At 38.8% G+C, this 25,019-nt stretch overlaps 1 protein-coding gene across 5 annotated transcripts in view; it reads right to left on the reverse strand.

Moving 5' to 3' along the window:
* MTR (5-methyltetrahydrofolate-homocysteine methyltransferase) overlaps window positions 1-25,019 on the reverse strand; it is a 52,581-nt gene that overhangs the window by 20,154 nt on the left and 7,408 nt on the right. For 3 of the 5 annotated variants that reach the window (XM_075043206.1, XM_075043207.1, XM_075043208.1), the window contains exons 3-21: window positions 23,486-23,575; window positions 22,587-22,656; window positions 21,342-21,434; window positions 21,143-21,249; window positions 19,775-19,834; window positions 17,423-17,517; window positions 13,375-13,475; window positions 12,962-13,023; window positions 12,276-12,343; window positions 11,128-11,204; window positions 9,876-9,988; window positions 8,315-8,455; window positions 7,466-7,651; window positions 6,684-6,863; window positions 5,552-5,668; window positions 5,313-5,453; window positions 2,065-2,154; window positions 1,287-1,439; window positions 571-678 (exon numbers count right to left, since the gene is read on the reverse strand). In XM_075043206.1, the coding sequence (XP_074899307.1) occupies window positions 571-678; window positions 1,287-1,439; window positions 2,065-2,154; window positions 5,313-5,453; window positions 5,552-5,668; window positions 6,684-6,863; window positions 7,466-7,651; window positions 8,315-8,455; window positions 9,876-9,988; window positions 11,128-11,204; window positions 12,276-12,343; window positions 12,962-13,023; window positions 13,375-13,475; window positions 17,423-17,517; window positions 19,775-19,834; window positions 21,143-21,249; window positions 21,342-21,434; window positions 22,587-22,656; window positions 23,486-23,575 (2,052 nt within the window). Of the gene's footprint in view, window positions 1-570; window positions 679-1,286; window positions 1,440-2,064; window positions 2,155-5,312; window positions 5,454-5,551; window positions 5,669-6,683; window positions 6,864-7,465; window positions 7,652-8,314; window positions 8,456-9,875; window positions 9,989-11,127; window positions 11,205-11,576; window positions 12,204-12,275; window positions 12,344-12,737; window positions 12,934-12,961; window positions 13,024-13,374; window positions 13,476-17,422; window positions 17,518-19,774; window positions 19,835-21,142; window positions 21,250-21,341; window positions 21,435-22,586; window positions 22,657-23,485; window positions 23,576-25,019 lie in introns of those variants that run through there. The other 2 variants (XM_075043210.1, XM_075043209.1) reach the window with 2 other exon arrangements.

Genomic DNA, 25,019 nt, shown 5'->3' on the forward strand with positions numbered 1-25,019 from the left:
CTTGGTTGTGGCTACACATGCAATGAGCATACTGTTCTATCATAACAAGAGGTCTTGAAGTCACGATCTATGAAGAAAGAGGATGGAAGAATATGTTTATTTAGCTGGGAGAATGGTCAGGGCTAGGGGAAAGGGAAGAATAAAGAGAAATACAGTAACAAGCTTTGAACATGCTAAAGGGAGTTCCAGAGTTCACTGAGGGCAGAAGTAGTAGAAGCAAATGGCAAAATTTGCCATAAAGTTAGAATTATCATAAGTAAGTAACACTAGAATTAAATGCCTACAAAAATACAAGAAATAAGTAACACTGGTATAAAGGACCTATAAATGCTTATGACATCCTTCAGGAAACTTGCAACAACAGCTTAGGTACACACCAACCAAAGTTCCACAAAATCTGTACTTTATGAATTTCAGACCTACTTCAAATTATGCCAAGATTGTCAGTTTCCATATGACTGCATCAACTCTCCAGCATGAAAGCTGAATACATGTCATTAGTAAAAAATAATTTCAATTTTTGTCACAGCATGTTATGAAAGAGTTACAGCACAAATGACTGTGTCTTGCCTCTTCCTCTATGCTCCCTCCTTTGGCTCTCCTTTCCTCTCTTTCTTTTTCCATATAGGGAATAAGGTGGCCAACTGCTTTCTTCATAACTCGAGCAGACTTTATCACCTGCACAGATAAACAGAGTGGGGTGGGGTTTGGGGGGGCGGACACAACAATAAACAGTAAAGATCAAGTATAGGAATAGCCTCAGATTTCTCCCAGCTTTCTTTTATACCCATTCAAACAAAATATACCCAATAAACAAAACTTCATTTGCAAACCAAGATTCCAGCTTTGCAGAGCATTCTGTGTTAGCAGGCTGCTGGCCCTACTGGACTAAGGGTCTACACATGACACTTTCACAGTGCAACCTCTCAGACCACTGGCAACAGAATTAGAAGCTACAAACAGGCACAGAATTGGAAGGTCCTAAACACAGCAATTTTTATTTGGATCTTTTTTCTCTCTTGCTCTTTTTCACGGGCCCAGACTGAAAACTGCATTTCAAATAAAGCAAAAACGCTCAGGAAGAAAGGAAACAAACATGTAAAACCACATAAAGAAAGTCAAATTCCAAGGTAACAAAAAAAGAGGGCTGCTTCTTAGCAGCACCTGAATTTTCACAATTCGTGTGCTATATCTGAAAAAAACAGCCAGTACAGAATGTTTTGGCTACATTTTACAATGCTAGTTTTTGCAAAATAGGAAAATATATGAAAACATTTTCTCATTACCTGAGGCAGAAACATTTTTCCAGCACCAAAAAGATCACCAACGATTTTCATGCCATTCATCAAAGGCCCTTCAATTACATTGAGAGGTCTAGGATATTTTTCCTGATTTAATCTTGCTTCTTCTGTATCTACAGTGACATACTTCTCAATGCCCTGGGAAAAAAAATTGAGAAGCTTTTATCTTGCTGGAAACACAGCTTTTATTTAGTTGCCTTCTCCCCCCAGAAAATCACAATTAAAGTACAAACAGATACTTTAGGTACTGCTAGTCTTTAAGAATACCTCAAATGTGTATTTAAAATAGGTTTTCTTAGGAAAAAAAACACTGTAGTTTTTAGGCATATAAAGTTATTCAAAGCAAGAGTCCCCAGTATTAACAGGTTGGTTTGTTTTTCTTAACCATGTCATAAGAAAAAACAAACACGCAAAGATTGCTTCGTCAGCACAAGTGCCACTCAGCGCAGTGCTGTTAAAGGACTAAAAAAAAAACCTCTAGAAAGTAAAAGCAATATGTTACAAAGTAAAACCAATATGTTTCTACCAATGCTAGCAGAATAAAATATTGAGGGTCAAAGACTTCAACATGTGAAGTTTAAAGACAAATCACCACAATTTCCTCTGTTATTGAAGCTAATTAAATATATTATTCATTATTAATTAATAGCTTTTAAAAGAATGGCAGTTGAAGAATTTGTAAAGCCAAAAGTGGTCCCTTACATTCTGAGCTGAGATCATGTCTCAGAGCTGATGGGTAGGACAGTTTTCTGCACAGACTCACCTTTATGAGAGCATATTCCAGCCTCTCCTCCACAGAGGTTTTCCGCCATTCATCAGTCTGTACAACTTTTCTTCCTCCTTGGGAATGATTCTGAGAAGGAAAGACATCCATAGGAGCTTGCAAGCATAAAAATTACAACTACAGGCTACTTTTAGAAAAGTGAAGATAATTTCAAGTACTGACCCATAAGATAATTTTAGATTATTCAGAAGTTTTTTTTATATACATGCAAATCATATTGCAAACACCTCTGATGCACTATAGACACTTAGCAGGTCTACATCCCAAAGAATATAAACCTCAATGAAGATGTAAAGAAAACAAAGTAAAAAAAAAAAAAAGAAAAAGAGGGGAGCAGTTTAATAATTTTCACATTCTTAAAAACAATGAAATGACTAATCTTAAGGGTTTTACTTCTGGGAACATAATTTAAATTGATTCCTGGCCCACACACTACATTTAATTTTAAAATTCTAATTAATTTGGCACTAATTCAGTTTCTGCTGGAATAGGTTATGTTATTCCATACCACAGATGTGTTTTCAACCAGGCAGCCTACAGAACTACTGTTTCTCATGCACACAGACTGTCCCAAAGCCTCACATACTCTCTTTGCCTCACATGCACACTCCCCTTTGCTATGAATGCAAAGGTCAAAAGGGCTTCACAATGCAAGAAAGCTTGTAAACACCCACCTGAGGAAGGCTCATGGAAGAGCACCCTATCCATTACTTCAACCACCACACTTCAGCCAAGTAATTTCTTTTCCTCCCTCAATTATTCAACATAATCTGACATCTTTCCATCCTTATGAACCTCCTATACTTTTGAGTGCTCATCAGCATGGGAAAAGTCATGGAAACAAGATCTCTTTCATGGGAACAGAAGCCAGAACAAGATTTCATTCATGTTTATACAAATGTTAGCTAACTTCACAGCTTCTCATTGCCAAACCTGATTCCCCTCATAGGTCTAGTTTGTAGAAAGGGAAGGAAAGAAAGAAGAAAATGTTGCCCAGAGAGGTTGTAGAGTCTCCATCCTTAGTTGTATTAAAAACCCAGCTGGACATGTCCCTGAGCAACCTGCTCTTGCCAACCCTGCTCTGAGCAGGCGAGTTGTACTAGATGATCTCCAGAGGTCCCTTCCTACATCAACCCTCCTGGGATTCAATGAAAAGGTACCAAGTGCTCCTCAACCTCTGGCCAGGCACTTTAGCAAGGGAACCACTCCAACCTAAAAATAATCCATGAAGCTGTAGGGTGGACATGCAGGGACCACAGTGGCAAGCACTTCATGCAGATCTTTAAAAACAGTTTGATTACACTGCATGCTAAGGATGAAAAAAAAAAAAAAAAAAAAAAAAAAAGAAAATGCCTTTGGAAGCGCAACTCCCATTGCCATAAATGGGACAAAGTTTAAGTTTGAGAATGTCTGCAGCTATACACTTTATGGAAAATATTTTTTAATCTCGAACTTCAAATGAAGACTGATCTCCTAAATCTGCAAGGGTTCCTCATTTTTCCCCACAGGTTTAACATTCAAGCAACTGGCAAGGTACATTACTATTACCTGAAGGAACTGGGAGAAAACTTCACTGGCGCTCTATTAGAGGTATGATACTTGAAATGGGACTGCACATTCTATGTTCTTTGTGCAGAATAAACTGCAATAATTGGAAATAAAAAGAACATATGCACTTACCAACTAATGAACACACTTTTGTGTTTAAAAAAAACCAACCCTTTTGACAAAAGAACTTAGAGCCATTCAATTCCACTATATAAGAGGAAGTTCTGAATAAATATTTTGAAATATGCCTCGAACTCCAAAACCTTATGTAATAATCCTTCTCATGAGCTGTAAGTGACTATCTATTTGGACTCTCACATCTGTTCAGAGGCACAATGAAACCCATATCAGGATGCTTACCTCCAGTGAAAGCCTAAAAGTTGTAATACTTTATGTTAAATTTTAATAGAGCTTTTAAAGATGTTTTGAATCAAGAGTGTCTCTCTTTTTTGCAGTTGGGAGCTGGTTTACTCCCACAATAAAACTAGCACCATGAATAAGAGCAGAGATTCCAACAGTGGCTTCCCAAACTTCTAGACCTACAAGGAGTCATCATCCACTTCCATTTCTACTTTTCATGCTCCATTTAAATTCACATTCTGCCTTCTGCGGAAACACTGCTTAAGCCATCCCTTTCTAATTCCTCTTCTCTTTTTTGTTTTCCTCTTTATGCAACCCTAAATACCCTAATGGTAAAACTCTGTTTATACAGACAAGATCACTCCCAGGTGAATTGCTTAGACATTAAGAGCACCATATAAAATAGCCTAAGCACAAGGGATAGGGAGAGTCTTCCTGTGCTGGTTTTCAACATGTTGCCATTGTTCCTAAAAAGCACGTGCCACCATGGAACAAACTATAAACCAAATGAAGCTGTGCACAGAAATGATACCTCCAGGAGCTACAAGACAGGCACGCAAACTTTCTTGTGCTCTTAAATCTAAGAGCCACCTAACCCAGACAGATTTTTGCTGTATGTTCTGTTCAGAACAGGATTTCACTAGTCATCTTATGGTCGATAATCTGGAAACCTTCCGGTGTGCAATCTTTGTCTTTTATCACCACCGCCATTACAGCATCTCAAAAAAACTAAATAGCTGATCCTCACTCTTGACATGAGTTACATGAACTGAAAGTCTATGGCACAGCCAGGAACCACAAGCAACTGCTTCACCTTTTACATATACTCCAAGCAAACCATCACCACTAGAGAGACAGGCTTACTCTGTCTCCCACAGTGTACTTGTCAATGAAGCTCCAGCACCAAGATTTGCTTCAGTTGTGGGTTGGCCTTTTCTGGTCCTTGTTTGGTTGTGAGGGGTTTTTTTTGTTTGGGGGAGTTTGGTTGGGATTTTTTGCTTCTTATTGGTTTGGGGTTTGTTTGGGGTTTTTTTAAAAAAAAAAAAGAACACCTATGCAGCTTGGTCTCCTGAAGCATATGAAGAACTCTGGTACAGGATCTTTCAAGGCACGTATGAAATTGGAGAGGCTCAATCTATCAGAGAGTTCACATTTTATTCTATATTAGTAACTAAACCACTTGTAGCATCATTAGTAACTTCTAACACACGCTGTTTGACACGTGCAGTTTATAGGCTGTTCTACATATCATCAGCAGGGAGGTGTTAAAGCCCAGGTGCTAAGCTAACTACTATTCAAAGCTTAAAATTGGAAGTTACCTGAGCATAATGTAAAAGTTTCTCTGTTGCATCAGGATCTTTGTTCCAGATTAGATTCTCACACAGCTGTAGCAATTCCTTGTGGATATCATCATACACTGGCAGATTCCCAGCATTCACAATTCCCATGTCCATGCCATACTGAAAAAAACCATACAGAATCCCCCAGCCAGGGCTGTCAGACATAACACTGCACATCTGCCAAGTGCAAACCTATGGAAGCCAAAAGTACATCATACCTTAATCGCGTGGTAAAGGAACACCCCATGCATTGCTTCTCGAATGGCATCCATTCCTCGAAAGGAGAAAGACAGATTGGAAAGACCTCCACTTATCCTGGCTCCCGGCAGTGTTTCCTATAAGGATTGCACACAGATTTTTAGAAAAGTGCTTTCCAAAAAGGAAACATAAGCAAAACAATCAGTCCATAAAACAGTTGGCCCCTGAGCTGCAGTGCATTGGCTATGCACCCTTTCTCTCTTTCCTGTTCCAGATTCTTCTGGTTACTCAAATTCATAAAAAGCAATTCAAATCTCTGTAGAAAAAAGATACAAGTAAAAGGAAAGATCCAGCCTAGTTATGTGTAAGCAGCTACCATGGTTTCCATAGTCATAGGTGCTATTCTAAACATTATCATTCCTCCCACAGCAGCATTCCAGATTTTCCCCATGCAGACCTACTTATGGCTCTTCCATCCCCCACTCCTCCAGAAACAGGAGCAGCCAACCTGCCTGCTTGCATATCTCAGGAGCAGGCTGTAGCTGAGCAGCTAATCTCAAGGGTGCAGCTTCCCTTCCAGAAGCCCTGTGGTGACAAAATAGCCTGTGGGGTGTTCAAGCCCCAGATTGCTACTGACAGAGCATCTCCAGACCAATCAAGCTGCCTTGTAAAACACAACAGTGCAGCTTCCTTGGCTGCATTTAGGTGATGTTCTTCACTGCTGTACTTCTTTACACACATTTTGGCTAAACAAAAAATGAGGTTACTACAGAAATTCCTTCTACAGCAATGGAAGTTTTATTAAATTAAAAAGGCAGCTTTCACGTACCTTCAAAGAGGTCCTTTTACCTAGAATATGAATGTGATCGTTACTTCATTTAATTAATATAGTATATTTACAGTAGAGATAATAGATTGAAATATATTTATAGAACTATTTGAAGTTCTTCTATTGGAAATACAGCAATATTGGGGAATGGCTGCACTTCAGAGGAATAGCCCCCCTTGCTCATTTAAAATGCATATCATTTTGCAGCAGTGTTTTGTTGTTGTTGTTTGGGGGTGGGGGGAGTGTTTTTCTGTTTTGTGGTGATTTGGGTTCTTAAGTAAACTCAGCAAAATACTTCAAGTTAAAATAAGCTTACAACTCACTTTTATAGTTTTAGTAGCATTGATAAAATTCATAGCATACAGATTATGTTCTTCCATTCCAGTTCCTATGGTCAAAATATTAGGGTCAAATATTATATCATTTGGATTGAACTGCACTTTTTCCACAAGGAGGTGATAAGCTCTGGAACAGATTGCAATCTTGGTTTCTGTTTCTGTTGCCTAGTGGAGAAAAAGAATTCTGACATGAAACTTGCATACAACACAAAAAATAAACTCCCCAGAAAACATTTACAGTTCCAGTGACTCAAGACTGAGAGTCTGAACATCACGAATATTAGAAGAGGATTATATGTAAGAATTTTGTATTAAAAATATCACCACACCTGTACGTGGAGTTTTGATTCAATTCATTAAAAACAATTTTGTTCCCCAACATTTCATCATCCTATGCAAAGTTTAATATGTGTTTTTTGACATAACTAAGTTAATCCACAAAGATTCCACTGTCATGTAAAACTCAGTTTCTGAACTAAAAAAAAAAAAAAAAAAAAAAATCTGTGAAGGAAGGAAGAGTTCAGCATGGCTGAATAGTAAGAGACATGCCCTTGTGCTAGCAGAGCTACACTTGGAGCAGTACTTGTATTCCTCAAACAAATAAGCATTTCTTATGCTGCTCACATCAGGGTCAAAACTATTGCTAAGACTACATAGACCTCTTTGAATCACCTGTGTCAATGAAACAGAACAACTTTGTCTTGCACAAGAGTAAGAAAGCCTTGCACTCCAGAAGAAAAATACCTCTCCTTTAAAGCAACACTCACCTGCCCTATTTCATCAAAAGCCATGACAACCACAGCTGCTCCGTATAACTTAATCTTCCTTGCTTTCTCCAAAAAGTCTTCTTCACCTTCCTTCAGACTGATGCTGTTTACAATGCATTTCCCTTGGCAACATTTCAAACCTGCTTCAATCACTGAAAAATTTGAGGAGTCAATGCATAATGGTACCTGTAAGTAACAGAGAAGTAAGGCAGGGGAATACATACAAGTTATGAATTAGAGTTCCACATGCTGTTTGCCCATTTGGACATAAAAATGCACACAGCTTTAATCAGCATTTATGAATTAAAAGTTTCCAGATGGTATCTGTAGATTCACTTTGCTTTAAATGCAAAACTCAGAGCAAATTTAACTTAAGAGCTTCTATGGCAACTCCATCACATATCTTAGAGACCTCAACTTCTCCCTGTATTGTCTTGTGTTTCTGAATTAGATACTCATTTTAAGAGAATGCACATTGCAGAAGTATCTTTTAAAACCACCCTATATCCATAGCAATTTTAAGTCTTGTGGAAAGCAACACCGTTATGCACTGCCAGTATATAGACAGATTATGGCTCATAAGTGCTGCAAAAGGAACCTGCATTCAGCTTTACTAACCAATGAAAGGGACTGGCATATATTTAGCTGAAATCAGATAGAGAATGTTAAACCTCTGTTTGCCCCAAAGGCCTTCCTCATTACATTACTTTTACCTCTTTGGGGACACCCACATCTGCTTATTAAGCACCTAAACTGGTTACTAAATACATCAATATCAAAATTTTCTGAAAGGCAATTTCCAACTCAATAAATGTTCTTTATTGTGCTTTGGAGTGGCTCAGTTACAACCTTCGCAATATCAGGTTCTGAAGAAATCAAGTTACAAAATCTGGTCATTGCAGCAGGGCCATCCAGCATCCCATCATCCATATTGATGTCAAGAACCTGGGCCCCCATCTCAACTTGCAATTTGGCTACACTCAGGGCTTCCTAAAGAAGAAAGTCAAAAACCAAAACAACAATCAATAGAAAAAAGCCTAGTCATTCTCAGGATAACATTTCACTTCTCCAAAATAAGCATGCAGCCAAAAATTTAAAAATTAAGACATCCCATAAGTGAATAAGGAAATAGTCTGTGATGTACGACATACAAAAGTTGTTACTATGGCACAACTGATAACTAATTTGTTCACAAAACCATGACACCAGAGACCTAATGTGCTGATAGTGTCATTGATTTTAGACAATCGGTCATATGCTTAATTGAATGACTTAAGATTTGCATGGCAACAAGGATTTCTGACTGCACAAGATTACAGGAGAACAATCTCTGTGATGGTACAAAATACGGGTCTTGCATCACAACCTCTGCTGTTTCATAACACAGAGTGCTTAACTTTTTGAGGTTGTTCAACATTTTTTCCAGTTGCAGAATAATCACCAAGTGCTAAGAAGGAAATACTAAAGCTTTCCCTCCAGCCCACATAATTATCTGAACACCTATGTCTGTTCACTTTCTCTTTTTTGTCACTCTGCAGACTGAGGAGACAAAAAAGAAAAAGGGTTTTAGTTGCCCACAGTCCCTAATGACCTATGTTTAAAGCTTTCTTTATTTAAATAGATCTAACCTGCTTCATGACTTCCAAGAGTTTAAAAGTCAGATTTCCTAAAAAACAAACTAAGGCTTTAATTTTGATTGCATCAACTAGAACAGCAGAGCATACTCTGGGGCAGAGTCTTAGCTCTCAAGAACTGTCACTTTACTATTTGTTTGAATGTTACAGTAACAATTTACACCAGTAAAGAATGAGCTCTCCAGCCTTTTCATTTCTGCCCTGCAGCTGTTTCAAGAAAGCAATTACCTTTGAAGCACCTTTTTCTGCAGCAACTCTCACGTAGCATGCTGGAGCCAGTGATCAAAGTATATAAAGATTAGATGCAGCCATAATACTGACCAGGATTGGAGAAGGGAGGGAAAGAGTGAGTGCTGCAGTGCCACAATCTATCCCAAGTCAGATGTACCCCACATGTTGGAAGGAGGGATTACACCCACTTTCCTTCCTCCCTCCTCTGTAAATCCACCCATAGATACAGCACAGACCAGGACATTTTCTAAACCATCATCAGCTGTGTAACTTAATTAAAAATGGAAAGTCATGTTTCCTGTAATACTTGTCAGAAAAAGAAAAAAAAAAAAAAGCCCTTGTAAAACCCTTCTCACAAATGTATTAGGAGCTGGTAAGCACAGAAACAAAGGACAGTAAGAAACTAAATTCTCCTTGTTTTCTCACTCTTGTAACTGGTGTAGAATAGTGCTTTGTGCCAGCAAAACAAACAACTAATAACACAGTGCAACGGAGCAATGAAAAATCAGAACATCAGCTATAAAGATTATTGTTAAAATGCATACTTCATAGTTGCCTGCCATGATGAGTTTAGCAAACTTCCGTGATCCTGCAACATTGCAGCGTTCACCAATATTAACGAAGTTGGTGTACGGCCCAATCCTGAATGGCTCCAGACCTTAAAAAGATATTTTCCAACATATTTTTAAAAACAGAAAAGAAAAAACTGTGTAAGAAATACAAAATCCCTTTTCTAAACTGTGAAATAGAGGTGTCTCTCTCTTTAAGGATAGTGATTTCTCAGCACATCATGATGCGCACAAATCTAATGAGTAACTAGCATAGAAATGCAATGAAATAAGTTCCAACACATATGCCAAAGGTTTCTATCCTTCCTCAATTACAGTCAATAATTTACCTGACCCACAAAAGAGAACAATTTGTCCTATACAAAATGTTGTGAAGCTACGATTCTTTGGGCATCTGTGTATGCACATACACACCTTTTCTCAACTTCCAGCTACATTATCTTATGACTCTACCACCATCAGAGAAGCAGACCACTGAATTGACTGACAAACAAGGACAGCTCTTAACCACGTACCTAAGTTCAGAGAAACAAGCCAAGTGGGACCCTTGGGTAGCAGGCAACTCAGAGGCAAACAAACCTTACAGAAGAACAGAATAAGCTAATGCATGAAACCACAGGCCAACCATGCTTTATTTAATTTATACTAAACTGATTTGACTTTGAGATTAAAAAGACCAAAAAGAGGGTACTGTTTTACTTGGATATATGGCCCAAAGGCTTAAAAGAAGGCCTGGCTGAGGAACATACAGACCCAGACTTTGCTAAAACAAAAGACATTCTAGACCTTGATGTATTGCTGGAACACTGTCCCAGTAGGACTGGATTGAGATCTGAGGCGACATAAGGCAGCTCTCTCACAGCAGGCGAACAAGGATCTCATCCCAGCTCTGCCATCAACTGTAGTCAAATTACCTGATCTCTCTGTGTTTGACCCTCCCCTGTTGCAAAGTGAGGATAAAGACACTCACTCACAATTACAAAGTGTCTGAGACTTGCAGAGTAAAATATGCTGGCTTGGTTACATTATACAAGACTGTAATAAAATGTGCCATTAATCCTTTAGCCAAAGCAGTAAGATTTAGATCTCGTTACACATCCATAAGCTTGCTGGATTGAAGTAGAACCAGAAACTCATAGTGCCATTCTGACCAGTAGAAAACAGCAAACAAATTTATAATGGAAGGTTACATGAGTTACGAAGCTCAAACTGTTACTCTCCATTTTACCCGATAGCAGCATGTATCCTTGAGAGAGAGAAGGTGGAACACGAGGCTTACAGAATTTCACCGCTTCGGCAATTTTCCTGAGTTATAGAAAGAGGAAAGTAAAGGTTTTGATTAAAATTAAACCACTCCAGACAAGACTCAAGCAGAACATACTAGACATATAGCTATATTTCCAATTTAGCCCTGTAGCAGACAAGACTAATTAGCTAGTTTCACTTTGTATGGCCAAAGGCAAAAACATAGTCCCAGAAGATCCTACCACAGCTATTTGCAGGGAATGTAGAAAGCTGAAGATTTACCAAATACTGAACGTGAGATACTATGCCAATGGAATACCTGATGGATATCAGAACCAGTCCTCAACCACACTGACTCTTACCGTATTTGTGATTTGCTGAGCTAAGCAATTGCTGATGATTGTAGAAACAAACAAACAGACAAAAACCCACCACAGGACAAACACTGTTCTATGCTGAGACATGCTTCTCAGATGCTGGAATGACTCATGGTGTTCACGTTCACTTTCTCTTTGCTCCAGTCAGCAGCGACACACAGTGTCCTCTACATGTTCACACACCACATCTTCGCAGTTTCTATCAGGGTAAAAATGAATCACAAGGGCCCCTTCTCTTTCAAGCCCAGGTGAAAAATGGAGATTTTTCCACTGAGTTACTGCCAGTGAGAAAGATATGAAATGCTCCTTCTGATTGGCCAGGACTAGCACCAGCTGTACAGCATTCCCAGATCTCCTGTTCAGACATTTCCCCCCACATCCACACACCTTCCTTCCTTCCTTTCTTAAGTTTCACCTTGTGGCTAAGAGTGCCAGAAAGAGAAAGACCATATGGCATAAGGGAGCAGAGATGGGAAGTCTATTCTATCCAATGGTAAAGAGGGAAGGGTAATTCCAAAACAATTTGAGATGACAAAACAGCAGAGGTATAATCCCTGTTTGAACCATGCCTCTACTCATTCTTCATGATACACAAGGCTATGAAAGCCAAGTTATTTCTACTCCATATATTGCTGCTATAGGCATTCAAGTGATCCATCTTTTCAGGAAACTCTAAGACAAGCCATGGAATATTGCACAGAAGCAACACTTAATTTACTTGCCAGTGCACCTAAAGTTGTAGCTCATGAGGTACCTGATATGTGCTGGTGTGGTACCACAGCAACCTCCAACTATGTTGACCAAACCATCCAAAGCAAAATTCTGTAAAAAGGAGGGAAAGAATTTTGTTTCAACTTAATAAAGGTATCTTTTGTATATAAATGTATTTTTTTAGATATATTTTTTTTTTCTCCATATGTTAAGCAATTCACAGGGATCGCAAGAAAAAAAAAAATTAAATTATAAAACAATCAGTACTATTTCTTCTCTTTAGGATTTGTTTTGAGACATGGATTCCCAAGGCTAACCAGCAATTTCAACACCTAATTTTAGGAAACTACATTTGAAACTGGCCTATTTTATACTGAAGCCCCAGATGAAAACTTGGATGAGTATCAAAGACTAGTCATACTGTATTATAAAAGGGAATTAACATGCAGCAGATACTGTGGTCTCACTGACACACTGCAGCTCCAGCCACACAGTTCTGTCTTACACAGATCAACTGGCATGTGGAAGGACACCCTGCACTGGAATGTCACCATCAGTGGTTCCTATACACACAATATAAACAATCCAAATGCCATACAGAGCCATCTGAGGGGAAAAAAAAAACAAACCCAAAACACAGTACTGTAACAAATATGCATAAAATACAAGCAAAGAATTCTTGTCCACTCGTATGTCAGATATGACACAGTCACGGGAAATATTTCATACCTTTATATGCTTGGCAGTCACTTCTGGAGTTTCATCATAACCACCAAAAGTATTGGGAAGACCTTGAAACATAATTTTTCTAGTATTACAATTTGTTTAAAGCCCACAAGAACAGAATTAAATTCCACAGAAGACATATGTAAAGTAGCTACACTTGTATGAGGACTAAAATGCCTCATCACCCTTGCAATCATTACTCAATAGATTATTAATTATGCAAGAGAGCATTCTGGGTTCACTATCACAGAACTAAGAACAGTTATTTTCAGCAGTTTAAAATATTCTTAATCTCTTTTTAATAGTAAAAACAATCATCTTTTCAAGCTAATTCAACTCTATTATTGCTAATGAGATGGAAAGGTTTTGTTACATTTCATCTGCCTGTAAGCATAGAAACATGTGCACCAACACACCTGCGTTGGGGTAACAGATGATGTAGGATGTTGTACATTTTCCAATTGTTTCAATGAACGGTCGCATTTCAACTGCCCCTAAAGCACAATTTAAGCCGATACTGGAAAATAAATTTTCAAAAATTATTTTGAGGTCAAAACACCTTTTACACACAGAACAGATGAATGTTAGTGCTGGCAACTGCTAACTCCCGCAATCGTCTACAACAAAAAAACAACCTGATCTCCAATTTCTTTAACCATCATCATCAATACAGCAGGACTGTGCCAAAGAAGAACCCTTGGGTGGAAGAAAAGTGCAAGGGGGAAGGGGGCTGGACTGAATTGAACTGGGAACAGTAAATCAAGATTTCATTTCAAAATCCAGGAGGAAAGTGGCTGCATTTTGACAGCAACTACAGCAATGCAATGGCTCTGTATTTTCTAGGTAAGAGAGAAAGCAAGTGGAATAAGAATGACAGACTGGAAAGGAGCCTTGTGCTACAGGAAGAAGTACAAAAAAGGTTGAAAAAAGCAAGACCTGTTTCAAGCTGCTAGCTCATCATTTTCTTTTAAAATTATACACAAATCGTGTCAACCTTGGCAGAAACCAAGTGCCTCCCCCAAGATGCATCATGGCAGCACTAAGCTTAAGCAACCGAATCTGCTACATCTTAGTAGCAGACAGCACTACAGCAAAAGTATTTTTGCATGATTAAGCTTCTCAAACAATTTTACCAGCATGTGAGGTACAATCATGTTTTCTTTCATTCAATGACAGATACATAAATGTGACTTGCACTCAAAATCTCTACACTGATATTAAAAAGGGAAATTTCTCCTTCAGAAAGTATGTAAGAGATCTTTTAAATGTGTTTCCTGATCTCTCTGCACCATTCTAGAAACCATCTTACGAGTACTGCAAAACTCAAGAGGTGCTCACAGTGCTGCTGGAACAGGAAGATGTAAAAAAGCTTTCTCCTTTCCTGGAATAATGGTCTCAGAGAGGATGCAAGCTAACCCACTGAAACAGGAATGGATAACAGCCACATCTCCCAACTAACTGAGCCACAGAGGCTGCCTCAGAAGTAGCCAAGTTAATAAAGTGCACGTACGCCCACTTAGTTTCCCAGAGGTCAAAAGCAATAAAGCGCTGCACAGGACTGGGAGCACAAAATGATTTTTTACTTTTCTGCTGTTTCCAAGGAGTAGGCAGGGGCTTGGTAACTGCACAAGTAGCAGCAGTAAATGCTTGCAGCCAGATTCACTTGTTGGACAGAATGACAAACCCTGAGATTCGAGGGGCTCACAGCAACATCCAAAATGGGGGCCTTGAATATCACAGCCACATACCAAGACCAAACAATACACAAACCCCTTCTTCCAATAACTTAGGGGTATTTGGGTTTTTGGGGGGTGGGCATGCATGTTTGTTTCTACAAACAGCCAACTCTACTTTTGAAGTGCTTTTTCTACTGCATCTCTTATAGGCCATTATATTTAAACAGAAAAACTTGAAAAGAACCCTTTTTTTCTCATTTCCCGATACAGTGTTTACATACATTTAGATCCTTCATACAGATCCCCCGGATACAAACAGCATGCACAGGGAATACACAATTAATTACAGCAATGAAGTTCTGCAGTTTATTTCAAAGTGGGGGCTCATCCCTCAGGATTTTCAAGCAAAGCAAGGTAAGAATGGTTAACAAGATTTCCTTATCAAATGCAGATGAATGCAATATATTTCCTACTGTTAAGTCATTCAATTTACAAGCTTCCAGCTCATACTCCCCACACCCTCTTTTTAAGCTCTACTCCTATATGAGGCACCTTCATCTCTTCCACATTTAACATCCATCTCTGGTTCCAAGTACAAAACTCACCTGTCACTCTCTTTAACACACCTTACCAGAGAGATACTGTAAAAGCAGCCAGTATACTCAGCAAACAAGCACTTCTTGATGTTCTCACTTGACTTAGTGGTTGCTGGCCCTCCAGAATGCCTGGATGATTACTCACTACACGAGTTGCTGAGAAATATATCTATGAGCATGACACCATCCAAGCTTTACCTGTTTCAAAACTGCCAAGTCAAACTAAGCACAGACATGCACATTCATTCAGAAACAGAAAGTAGCTTCTGTGGCCAGTCTCATTTCCCTACAGCACTCAACATCATCATGAAAGAAAAAATATGAAAAAAGCAAACTGTTAACCGTGACTTAAAAGCCAGCAGCCTTGAACCAGATTCCTGGTACACTATCACTGCTACCCTGGTGTAATAATCATCACACCCTCATCTTAAACATCACCTCTCTCCCTTGCTTATTTCTTCATAGCAGTCACACATCCACTCCTGTGAAAGCTAAGGCAGCAGAGTGCCCTTGGGATGAGAACAAACACTACATTAGGGCCATAAACTTAGCGTATGTCGTCTTAATGCTACCACAGTAGAAACAATCACAGGATCCCAAACAACACAAAGGGAACTCATGCCACATCTGAGCACTTATCATAGCGAGCAGCTTGCCACAGATCTTTCACCACTTGCTAAGCACAGTTTACAAGTTTCTCAGCTACTAACTGTATCAACTGGACACAAAGCACACACTTTTTAGGGAGGTCTCCAAACCAAACTGACTTAAGGACAACACATCACCCTAAATAGGATATACAAAACCCAAATGGAAACATGTGAACACGTATAACATGATCGCTAGAATACTACTATTAATCAGCTTTTTTACAACCATAAAGCCACTCTGTACCAATTTGGCAACAGAAACAACATTAAATGCAATCTGCTCCCACAATCAAAACCCTTCTGCCACAGTGCTGTATAGTAGCCTTCGCATAAATGAGAAACAGGCCCTAAGCACTCAGACCCATAAAATAGCTTTTATGAAATATGGTTTAATAAATTCTTGATTTCTGCTCCAGTACCCTTCTCTCCTCTTCAGAGGCAAGAGAGTTATGAGCAAGATTATCTGAGACAGACTCATGCCAAATATGGATCACTAGGCTGTGATGCTGAGAGAAGGAGTCAACTACCACCCTGTTCCAAGAGGCTCCATATGTTACTTCTGGAGCACCGTCTGGTCTGGGAAAGTGGAGCCTCAAGGGCAGTCAGGAAAGCTGTGAATGCAGTCTTCTGCTTTTGTGTCACCGAGATGACAGATTGCGCGTTTTAGCTGGAATTTTTTTGTAAAAACAAACAATGGCTTGTCACAATGTGCATGGCATGCACTGCTAACAGTGAATTAAATGTTTTAAGTTAGAATGTTCTAGGAAAAGAGCATCTATTTCCGGTGTAAGTTTTTGTGTGAAGAACCAACCTGAGAAAAGAAATGGTGAAGAGGGAAGAGGAGGCAAGGAAGAGGTAGAATAGGGCATAGAAACACAGAATAGAGAAACAGCAAATGGTATTCAAATTAACACGCAAAACCTTGCACAATGACCAAAATCTTCTATATTATGCATTTTCACAGCTCAAGTCTCATACTTACTTCAACTTTTTTGCCTGAACAGAAAGGAATGCAAGTAAATGAAGGCATCAGGAGCCCTCAAAACAACTCACATCCTTGAGAAAAACTGTTACTTTTTTGTAACAGTTTAGTAAAAAGAACACTGGAATGAAATCCTACCATTTGCTCTTTCAAGCCACGCTGAAACATACTGAGCTGGCACTGCTTCCCTCTAATAAAGAGATGTAAGCCCTGCCCATACCAGGAGTTAGCTCCTTGCACAATCTGAGACAGTAGGAGATGGCAAACTACAGTTTCAGACTTTTTTTTTTTCTTTTTTTTTAATTCTTTGACCTAATTGTTATTTCAGTGGCTGTTGCAAACACAAAACCCCAGATTATTTAGAGCAATGTTTTAAAAATTCATCGTTCTTTGGAAACATAATTTCTGCTGACAGAATGATAGCAAAACATGTTAGCAATACATGTGATTAAATATGATCACAGTTAATATAGCTTCCATTTAGCTGCAAGCAAGGGGTTAAAAAAGAAAGGAATCACAATCTACAGTTAACTTACTAAGAGAAAGATACATTTCCTTACCAAAGTGGCTTACTGTGGGAGACACTAATGACAAATGCCTCTCCTGTCTGGCCTGAGAGGGTACGCCCACTCTTATCCACAATGGTTCCAGAAACCTAAATACCAGTTGAACATAGAGAAAGGAAAAGAATTAAATTAACAATAAAACCAAGAATTTAAATGGCTGAACGGCTAAGTCAAAGCAGCAGGACCTGTGCTCCACTCAAAGTGATGAGGCTCAACCCAAACAGAAAAATTAAACTCTTTCCTCCCTATAAGTGTTTAAATATTTATCTAGGGAAAAGGCAAACCTTTGACCAGTCTTCTTTCCCTATCCCCCCTCCTCGGGGGAGAGAAAAAGAAAAAAAAGGGGAAAAAAAAAAAAAGGAAAAAAAAAGGAAAGAGAGAAAACTACCATGAACCATTCAGCAGCAAGGTAGCACTAGCACCATGGTATCATTCTGATGATGGCCTCAGAACCAATCTGCAGGGGTTACCTGTTTAGGCAGCTATCAGCAGTCACTGCTCCTCTCCTATCCTCCCCATGGTCCCTACCTCCCCCTTTATGTTATTTCAGGTCTCAGGACTGCTATTAGGTTGTTTGGTGGTGGCTGGAAGGTAGGAGGGCAGGAGAGGGGGGGCTGGCCTTAAAAACCAGTAATTCCTTTTGCCACAAGGGAACATCAGATGTTGCAACTTCATAGTGGAGATAAAAGTCTTAACCTGTATAATCATACCTCTTTAGTACTATACAGAGAGAGATGTGCAAATAATAAATAATGCCTTGACCTCCAACAAACAACTACAAAGTTGAGAATTCAGGAGGCATTTGAATGAGCCAGGAAAGCTTTCCCAAGTCTACAAATCTTTATTCCAGAAGATGGAATGAGTTTAGAAGACTCCATACAAAGGTAAACTCATTATTTACTCCAAAACATGCTTTAACATTGATGCTGCTTTCCTTCAAACTACTCAGTCAAGGGAGGCAACCAGTGGAATCCTAGAGAGAGCTGTGCTAAGGGTTGTACTTCTCAACATAACTGAACTGGAAAGGGACCAGAGAATGAGGCAACCAAGCTCACTGACCACTCCGCTCAGGACAATGCAGACAAAAAGTCAGCACCACGTAATCAGAAAACTGTCAATGCTAACTGACTTGAATGATAAAAAAGTAGAAACTCATTGCTCATCAAGTAGTGAATCAAAGTTGTGAACACAGGAAAAATTCTACATAATGACACCTACAATCTAGTCTTTACTGCTCAAGAAACTAATCTGAGTAACAAAAGAAAGTTTTATGAATGCAATTTCAAAGCTCACTAGCAGTAAAGAAAAACATCAGGAACTACGAAGAAAGAAATGGACAAGGCAGAGAACATCACTAAGCTGTCATACAAATCCCTGATGTCTGCACTTTGACTGCTGTATGCTATTCTAATTCCCCTCTGACTCAAGGAAGTGAAAAACAAAGAGGTGACAAGAATAATGAATGAACAGTATGGAGCAGCTAAATAGACAAGGACTCTTCAGGATGAAAAAGATGACTAAAGGAGGTTTTCACAGAGGACTATAAATGCCATGACTATGCAGCAAAGGGAACGTGGAACAGCTGCTCACTGTGACTTTCAAAAGACAAATGGCAAGACACAAAAGTAGTTATCAGGTGGAAAGTCCAAAAGTAAGCAAACTTTCAAACCAGCACATTCATCAGCTGTGAAAGTTACTGACAGATTATTTTGTGGACGCCTGGGTCCCATACAGGTTTGAACATAGATACAAGGAAGGAGTAAACACATTCAACAAAAGGGTACAGATACAAACTGCAGATCAGAAAGCCTGGGCTGCAAACTGCAGAAAACTGGAAGAATACATCAGAACTTTCAAAACAAGCTTATTCTTTTTCTATATTCATTCCTACACATTCATGACTGCCCCCTGTCAGAAAAAGACATGTCAGAGAAAGAATATGGAGTTAGACAGACCTTTTCTGACTTCAAATAGTCACTGATATTCTACTTGAAAATATGGCAGAATTTGCTTAATTTCATCCCTGAAGCACTGGTTCTTACCCTTAAGACACCAAGCCTGAAAAATCATCATCAGATCTTTTCCTGTGGAAATACACAGAATGAATACACACTGGAATGAAGTCATTCCTTAGTCTTCAGAGTGATAAGCTGGACAGAGCTACCCAAGGGTGCTTTCATAAAGCTCTTCACATAAGAGTTTTTCCCTTCACAATTATATGAACAAAGTACATTTCCAAGACACTTATTTCCTTCATTTCAAACAGTTTTATCAACTGCCATCTCAGCTAGTTCACAAATCAAGCTTAAGTATATGTAAAATATTAAATAAATAATATACACTTACAAATATGGGTCGGGGAGCATACTCTTCCTCAAACAACGTCTGGAGTGCAAAAAGAGCTGCCTATGGAAGAATAAGTTGCAAAATATTAATGGATGTTTCAGGAGTTCTTCAGTTTGTTGGGTTTTCTTTGTTTGTGTGGGTTTGCTCCTTTGGGTTTGTTTTTGGGGTTTTTTTTAATGTATTTTTTTATGGCTGTTTATGCATCTTGCTACCTCATACGGCCTGGCAGAACTTACTATACTCAAGAGGTTTTACCCTTAGCTTTAAGATCTTCCAGATATTCCAAAACACATTTTGGTAACAAGTAGAAAAGAAGTACCATAGGGTAACCAAATAAGACCAAGATTACTCTGAAATCCAAATCACATCAGCATGTACTTCTCCCTCACATCTGCAGCACAACCTCCACCCCAAATATGGTTGTATGTAGTGTTCTCAGTACACATTCACTGCCCTTGAATCTGTTTAGACATGCAGTTTGCAAAGGATTCTAACCACCACAAATTTTAACAGTAAGGACTGCAGTGACCCCTTCGAAGGTCCTTAAAATTTCCTGCGTCCCTAGGGCAAGAAAGTTGCACGTGAACATGAGCTCAGTACTATGTTAAGCCTACAGGATCCTAGCCAAACTCCCACGATGATTGGTCCAATCTGCAAAGGGCAAGTCATGCCACGGCACACGTTAATCAGCTGGCAGCAAAAGCCTAAAGAAATGCTGTGTGCATATCCAGCCAGACTTTTCCATGTAAAATTGCAAGACAGTTTTAAGCGCCCTAACAACTCCACTGCCTGCACTGAGCAATTATTACATAAAGAAGGAGTTGTAAAAATCACATTAAATGTGTCATATTTCAACAGTTTTTTCCTCCTATTTTACCCTTCTAATCCTCTACTCCCAATTATTCTTTTTTAAAGATGGTGACAGAGTGTCAGAGTTCCCAAAAAACCTACATCTCAACATGACTGTCTCACAAGCCTTCCCATGCCTGTAATCAGATACACTGGACATTCCCCCTGCAGTGTGCATCACAAGCATCCTTTGGACAGACATGCTTACGCTGAACAATACAAACATTAGATGCATTTGGAGATGTTTTGCAATACAGCAGATCTTCTGGGAATAAGAGGACAGCTGGCACAGAAAGTCAGAAAGATATGAACGGCACACATTAAAAGGCAAAGGAAAACTCTGGAAAAGGCTGATTAAATATCATCTCCTTACATTCTACCTGTTTGTTATGAACTGAAGAGTCTTTTCATGTATTTAGTAAACAGTAGCTGATAGCTCTTAGAAGTACGATGTTGAATTTCCTTAGGTAGTACACCAACTACTTATATTACTGAGTATTTTTTTTCCAGGTGTCTCACCTTGGCATTGGCTGTATCAAATATGGTTTCCACTAACAAGATATCAACGCCTCCATCCAAAAGTCCTTTGGCTTGCTCCTTATAGGCTTCAACCAGTTCATCAAAAGCTATAAAACAGGAATGATGTTAATTTCATCTGGAGGTATCTCTTTCAAAACCGTCACCTAAGTTAAATAACTTGATGATTATAAATACTTACTTATGTTCCTGTAATCTGGTCTCTCCACAGATGGTGACACAGAGAGTGTCCTGTTTGTTGGACCCATGGCTCCAGCAACATATCTCCTAATTCCTAAACCAAGACACAGAGGAAAAAAAAAAAAAAAAAAAAAAAAACCACACCCAAACCACCAAAAAACCAATGACAGCCACGTCAATGTAAAAAACCTCCAAGGACACAAAGACACACATTTCAGGGATTAAGAACTATAAAACAGGAAACTCCTGTCTCAAATCAAGAGTTTGATCAGCACAAGATTACCCAGCACAGCTGACTATTTTTTTTTTTATTCCTATCCAACAAGATGTTCAGTGTATATACACGACACAGAAGAACATCTACAAAAAAAGCAATTGGCTCAGTTAAATTTTTCTTCTAAGTATCATTTGTCTCTGCACAGGAAGCTTCATTCAATTACTGTAAATGCACAGCATAGAACTGTCCTGGCATTTTTCACTAGATAACCTGATTTGAATATTCTGGCACGTGTTCACAAAAAAAACAACACACTTTTTTTTTTTTTTAAAAGCATATTTCAAATCTTACATTTTTATTGCATACTATGAATCACACCAGTAAGGTGTTATCTGGACAGCAGCAACAGCACTGTTAGCTTGAAATACAGTTTGATGCCAGAATACAAGAGGAAATTAAATAAGCTTTGAAAGACAGCACTGTCTACAGCAGTGCAAATGAGCTATCACCCTCTCACATAAAGCCTGGAAAGTAAAAGACTGCACATTTACAGATGACAGTCACATACTAATAAGCACTTTCCAGTAGCTGCTGAGTAAAGTCAAACCACGAGACTTACACTAGGAGTAACTGGAAATCCACATTTACCTACAACCAGCTATCCTAATTCTGTAGTACAAAGACTTGTGCCATACAAACCTTAGTAACTTATAACAGTCCCTGCTGAATCTGGTTTCTCTAAAACACATTTGGAAGACAGGTATCATCTGCAGTCTAAAACAGGCAGGCACAGGACAGCCATTCTGGAGAACACACTAAGGACTAGATCCTGCAGACATGCTGAAATTAACGTGATATGAATAGAGATGTGAAATTGCTACTGTGCCTAAAATGAAAAGTGTGCATGTATGCAAGTTATGTCCCTGAGATGTCAACATCAAGCTATCCTCTAGTTAGCACCATTTCATAGATTGTAGCAAGACAGTCAAAACCACAAATGAATATGAAATTAAAATAAATATTGCTTACCTGTCTGAGCAGCTACATCATCTGCTGCTTTTCTGGCCACCTGTGCAGAGACTCTGTTTAACCGATACGCCTAGAACAATTGCAGAAAATTAGTGAGTAACCTTTAGTTCAGTACAGCATAACTTATCCTCAAAGAAGCACAACACTTCCATTCAGTAGCTTGCAGTACACTCTGAAGGCTCCCTAAGCCATACAAGTACATATAAGCACTATTACAAAACTTCAAAAGGAACAGCTTTATACATCTCAGCAAGACAGTTACATGGCAGGTCTCATCCCACGTACGTCCCAGCCTACAGCTGCTAATCGTAAAATTTCATTCTGTAAGGTAGTAATTAAATCCTGCTGAAGTCAACAGAAGCTGAAGAACAGGACTTTGAGGACAGAATTAACCTACTTTTAAATTCACTTTTTATTCAAGTAGCATACTTCCAAGTATTTTCTTTCACATATTTCTCAAATTCTCAAAACAACACATAACACAGAATAGGCATTACAAATGCAAGCTTGAAAGGACTTATACATAGACCAGCACAAACAACATACAAATAACATCCAGGAAAAAAGCAGCTCCATTGTGGCATCTGATAAGTTGGAAGGACTGAAGTAAAATACCCCTGTTCACAGAACTGAGATATTCTGTGAATGCTCAAACAAAATCTAGGACAAATTATTATTGCCTGTGCCTTCATCAACAAGAGGTACACTACGACTGTCACACACAGAAAGTACAATTGTCCCCAGCAGCGGAAATGAGCTACAACCCCATCACATGGCTCAAGAGGCAGAATGCAGTCAATAAACACAATACCAACGGACTCTAGGACTGAGCTAATCTTGGCTCCTAAGACAAAAATTTTGATTAATATTCTAATATGTAAATAGTTTAACATTCTTACCAAATGCTCAAGGCCATAGTCAGCTTGTGCAACTCGGGTGCTGCCGAAAGTGTTAGTTTCGATGATGTCAGCACCTGACAGCAAGTATTCCTGCAAGACAGGAAAGAAAAAAACTCCAAGACCTCCAGAACCAAGATATGGAATGAAAGCAACCCAACTGCTTTGTCTCACTCAGTTGACAAAAAGTCACAAATCATCTCCTAATTCAAAGCATATCAAACTCTGAAGGCCTTACTCAAAGGCACAGGGCCAAAGGAATAGAAGTGTTCCATGTAACCTATTTTCAGAGTTTTAGTGTCAGCCACACTTTCTATTAACAGGTGACATTCACAGAGTCACCTCCATCTGAGTCCAGCACCTGGAGCACATTCCAGATTTTTGCACAGCGACACAGTTGGACCTAGTCCAATTGTCATGAGCAAGCAAGGGCTGCTGTGGGCAGACTCAGAAAAGGCACCAGTTAAACAACAACAGAGGATTAGAAAATTTAAACATTCTAAAGGGAGCTGTACAGCACAAGAGCATACTGAGACAGAATACAAACTTAGTAGAATTATATTTTGTGCAGATCACATTTAAAGTTTAACTAATGGCCCAGATTCACAAAACAATTAAGCTTTCTGCTCCATTTTGGTTGTCTAACTCCCACTGAAGTAAACTGAAATCAATGCAAACTGAAATGTTTTTGCAGATTCTGGTCTAAGTTTTTATAACCTCTATCAGTTGCCCTTCTCCCTCTGTAACTCCTCATTTTGATCAGGTTAACCCTTAGGTAGCCCCTGCATATTCAATTAAATTAAGCCATTTGAAGTGCTAGTAAGTCAAAAATACTCACGTGGCCATTAAACATAAACCACTCAGATTTTCCTATAAGAAGCAAATGAACTCAGCAGGTTGAACAGAGCAAACAAAGTCTTGGTCCAAACAACCGCAGAAAATAATTAAATTTGCTTTAAAACATGTTTTGCTGCAGACTAATATGCTTTCTCTCAACTCCTCCTGGATACATATGGAAATACCTATAAAGAGCTACATGGGAACATACAAGTTCTTACATGTACACTAATAACCAAATAATGAAGTTTCTGAACATCATCTAGACTAAAGAAAGATGTTAAATGTGTACAGCTTTGTACTAGCTTTTGTTTAGTTCAGATCTCACGTTTTAGCAAAAGCCCTTCAACTTTACTGTCTGCTACCACAGAAGGAAATAATATGCTCTAAGCAGGAAAATAATTTTTGCCTTTGAAAATACGTCACCTCTCTTAGCACTGAATCTTACTTTGCCAGACAAGGTACAGCTAACATTTACTTTTCAAGTTACTGGTATCTGTAAGATGTGACTCACTGGGCCATTAAAAAAAACCAAAACCAAAACCAAAAACAACAAACCAACCACCATACCTATAGTGGGATTACATTTACTTTGTAGAAATATTTTCATCTATTATTTCAAGTTCTGTCCAAATCTCAGAAGAAATAACCACTGGTAGCTATAAAATATGAAGTCACTACCCATGTCTCAGAAAGCACC

Source organism: Buteo buteo, chromosome 12, assembly GCF_964188355.1.
Source record: "Buteo buteo chromosome 12, bButBut1.hap1.1, whole genome shotgun sequence".
Taxonomy (NCBI): domain Eukaryota; kingdom Metazoa; phylum Chordata; class Aves; order Accipitriformes; family Accipitridae; genus Buteo; species Buteo buteo.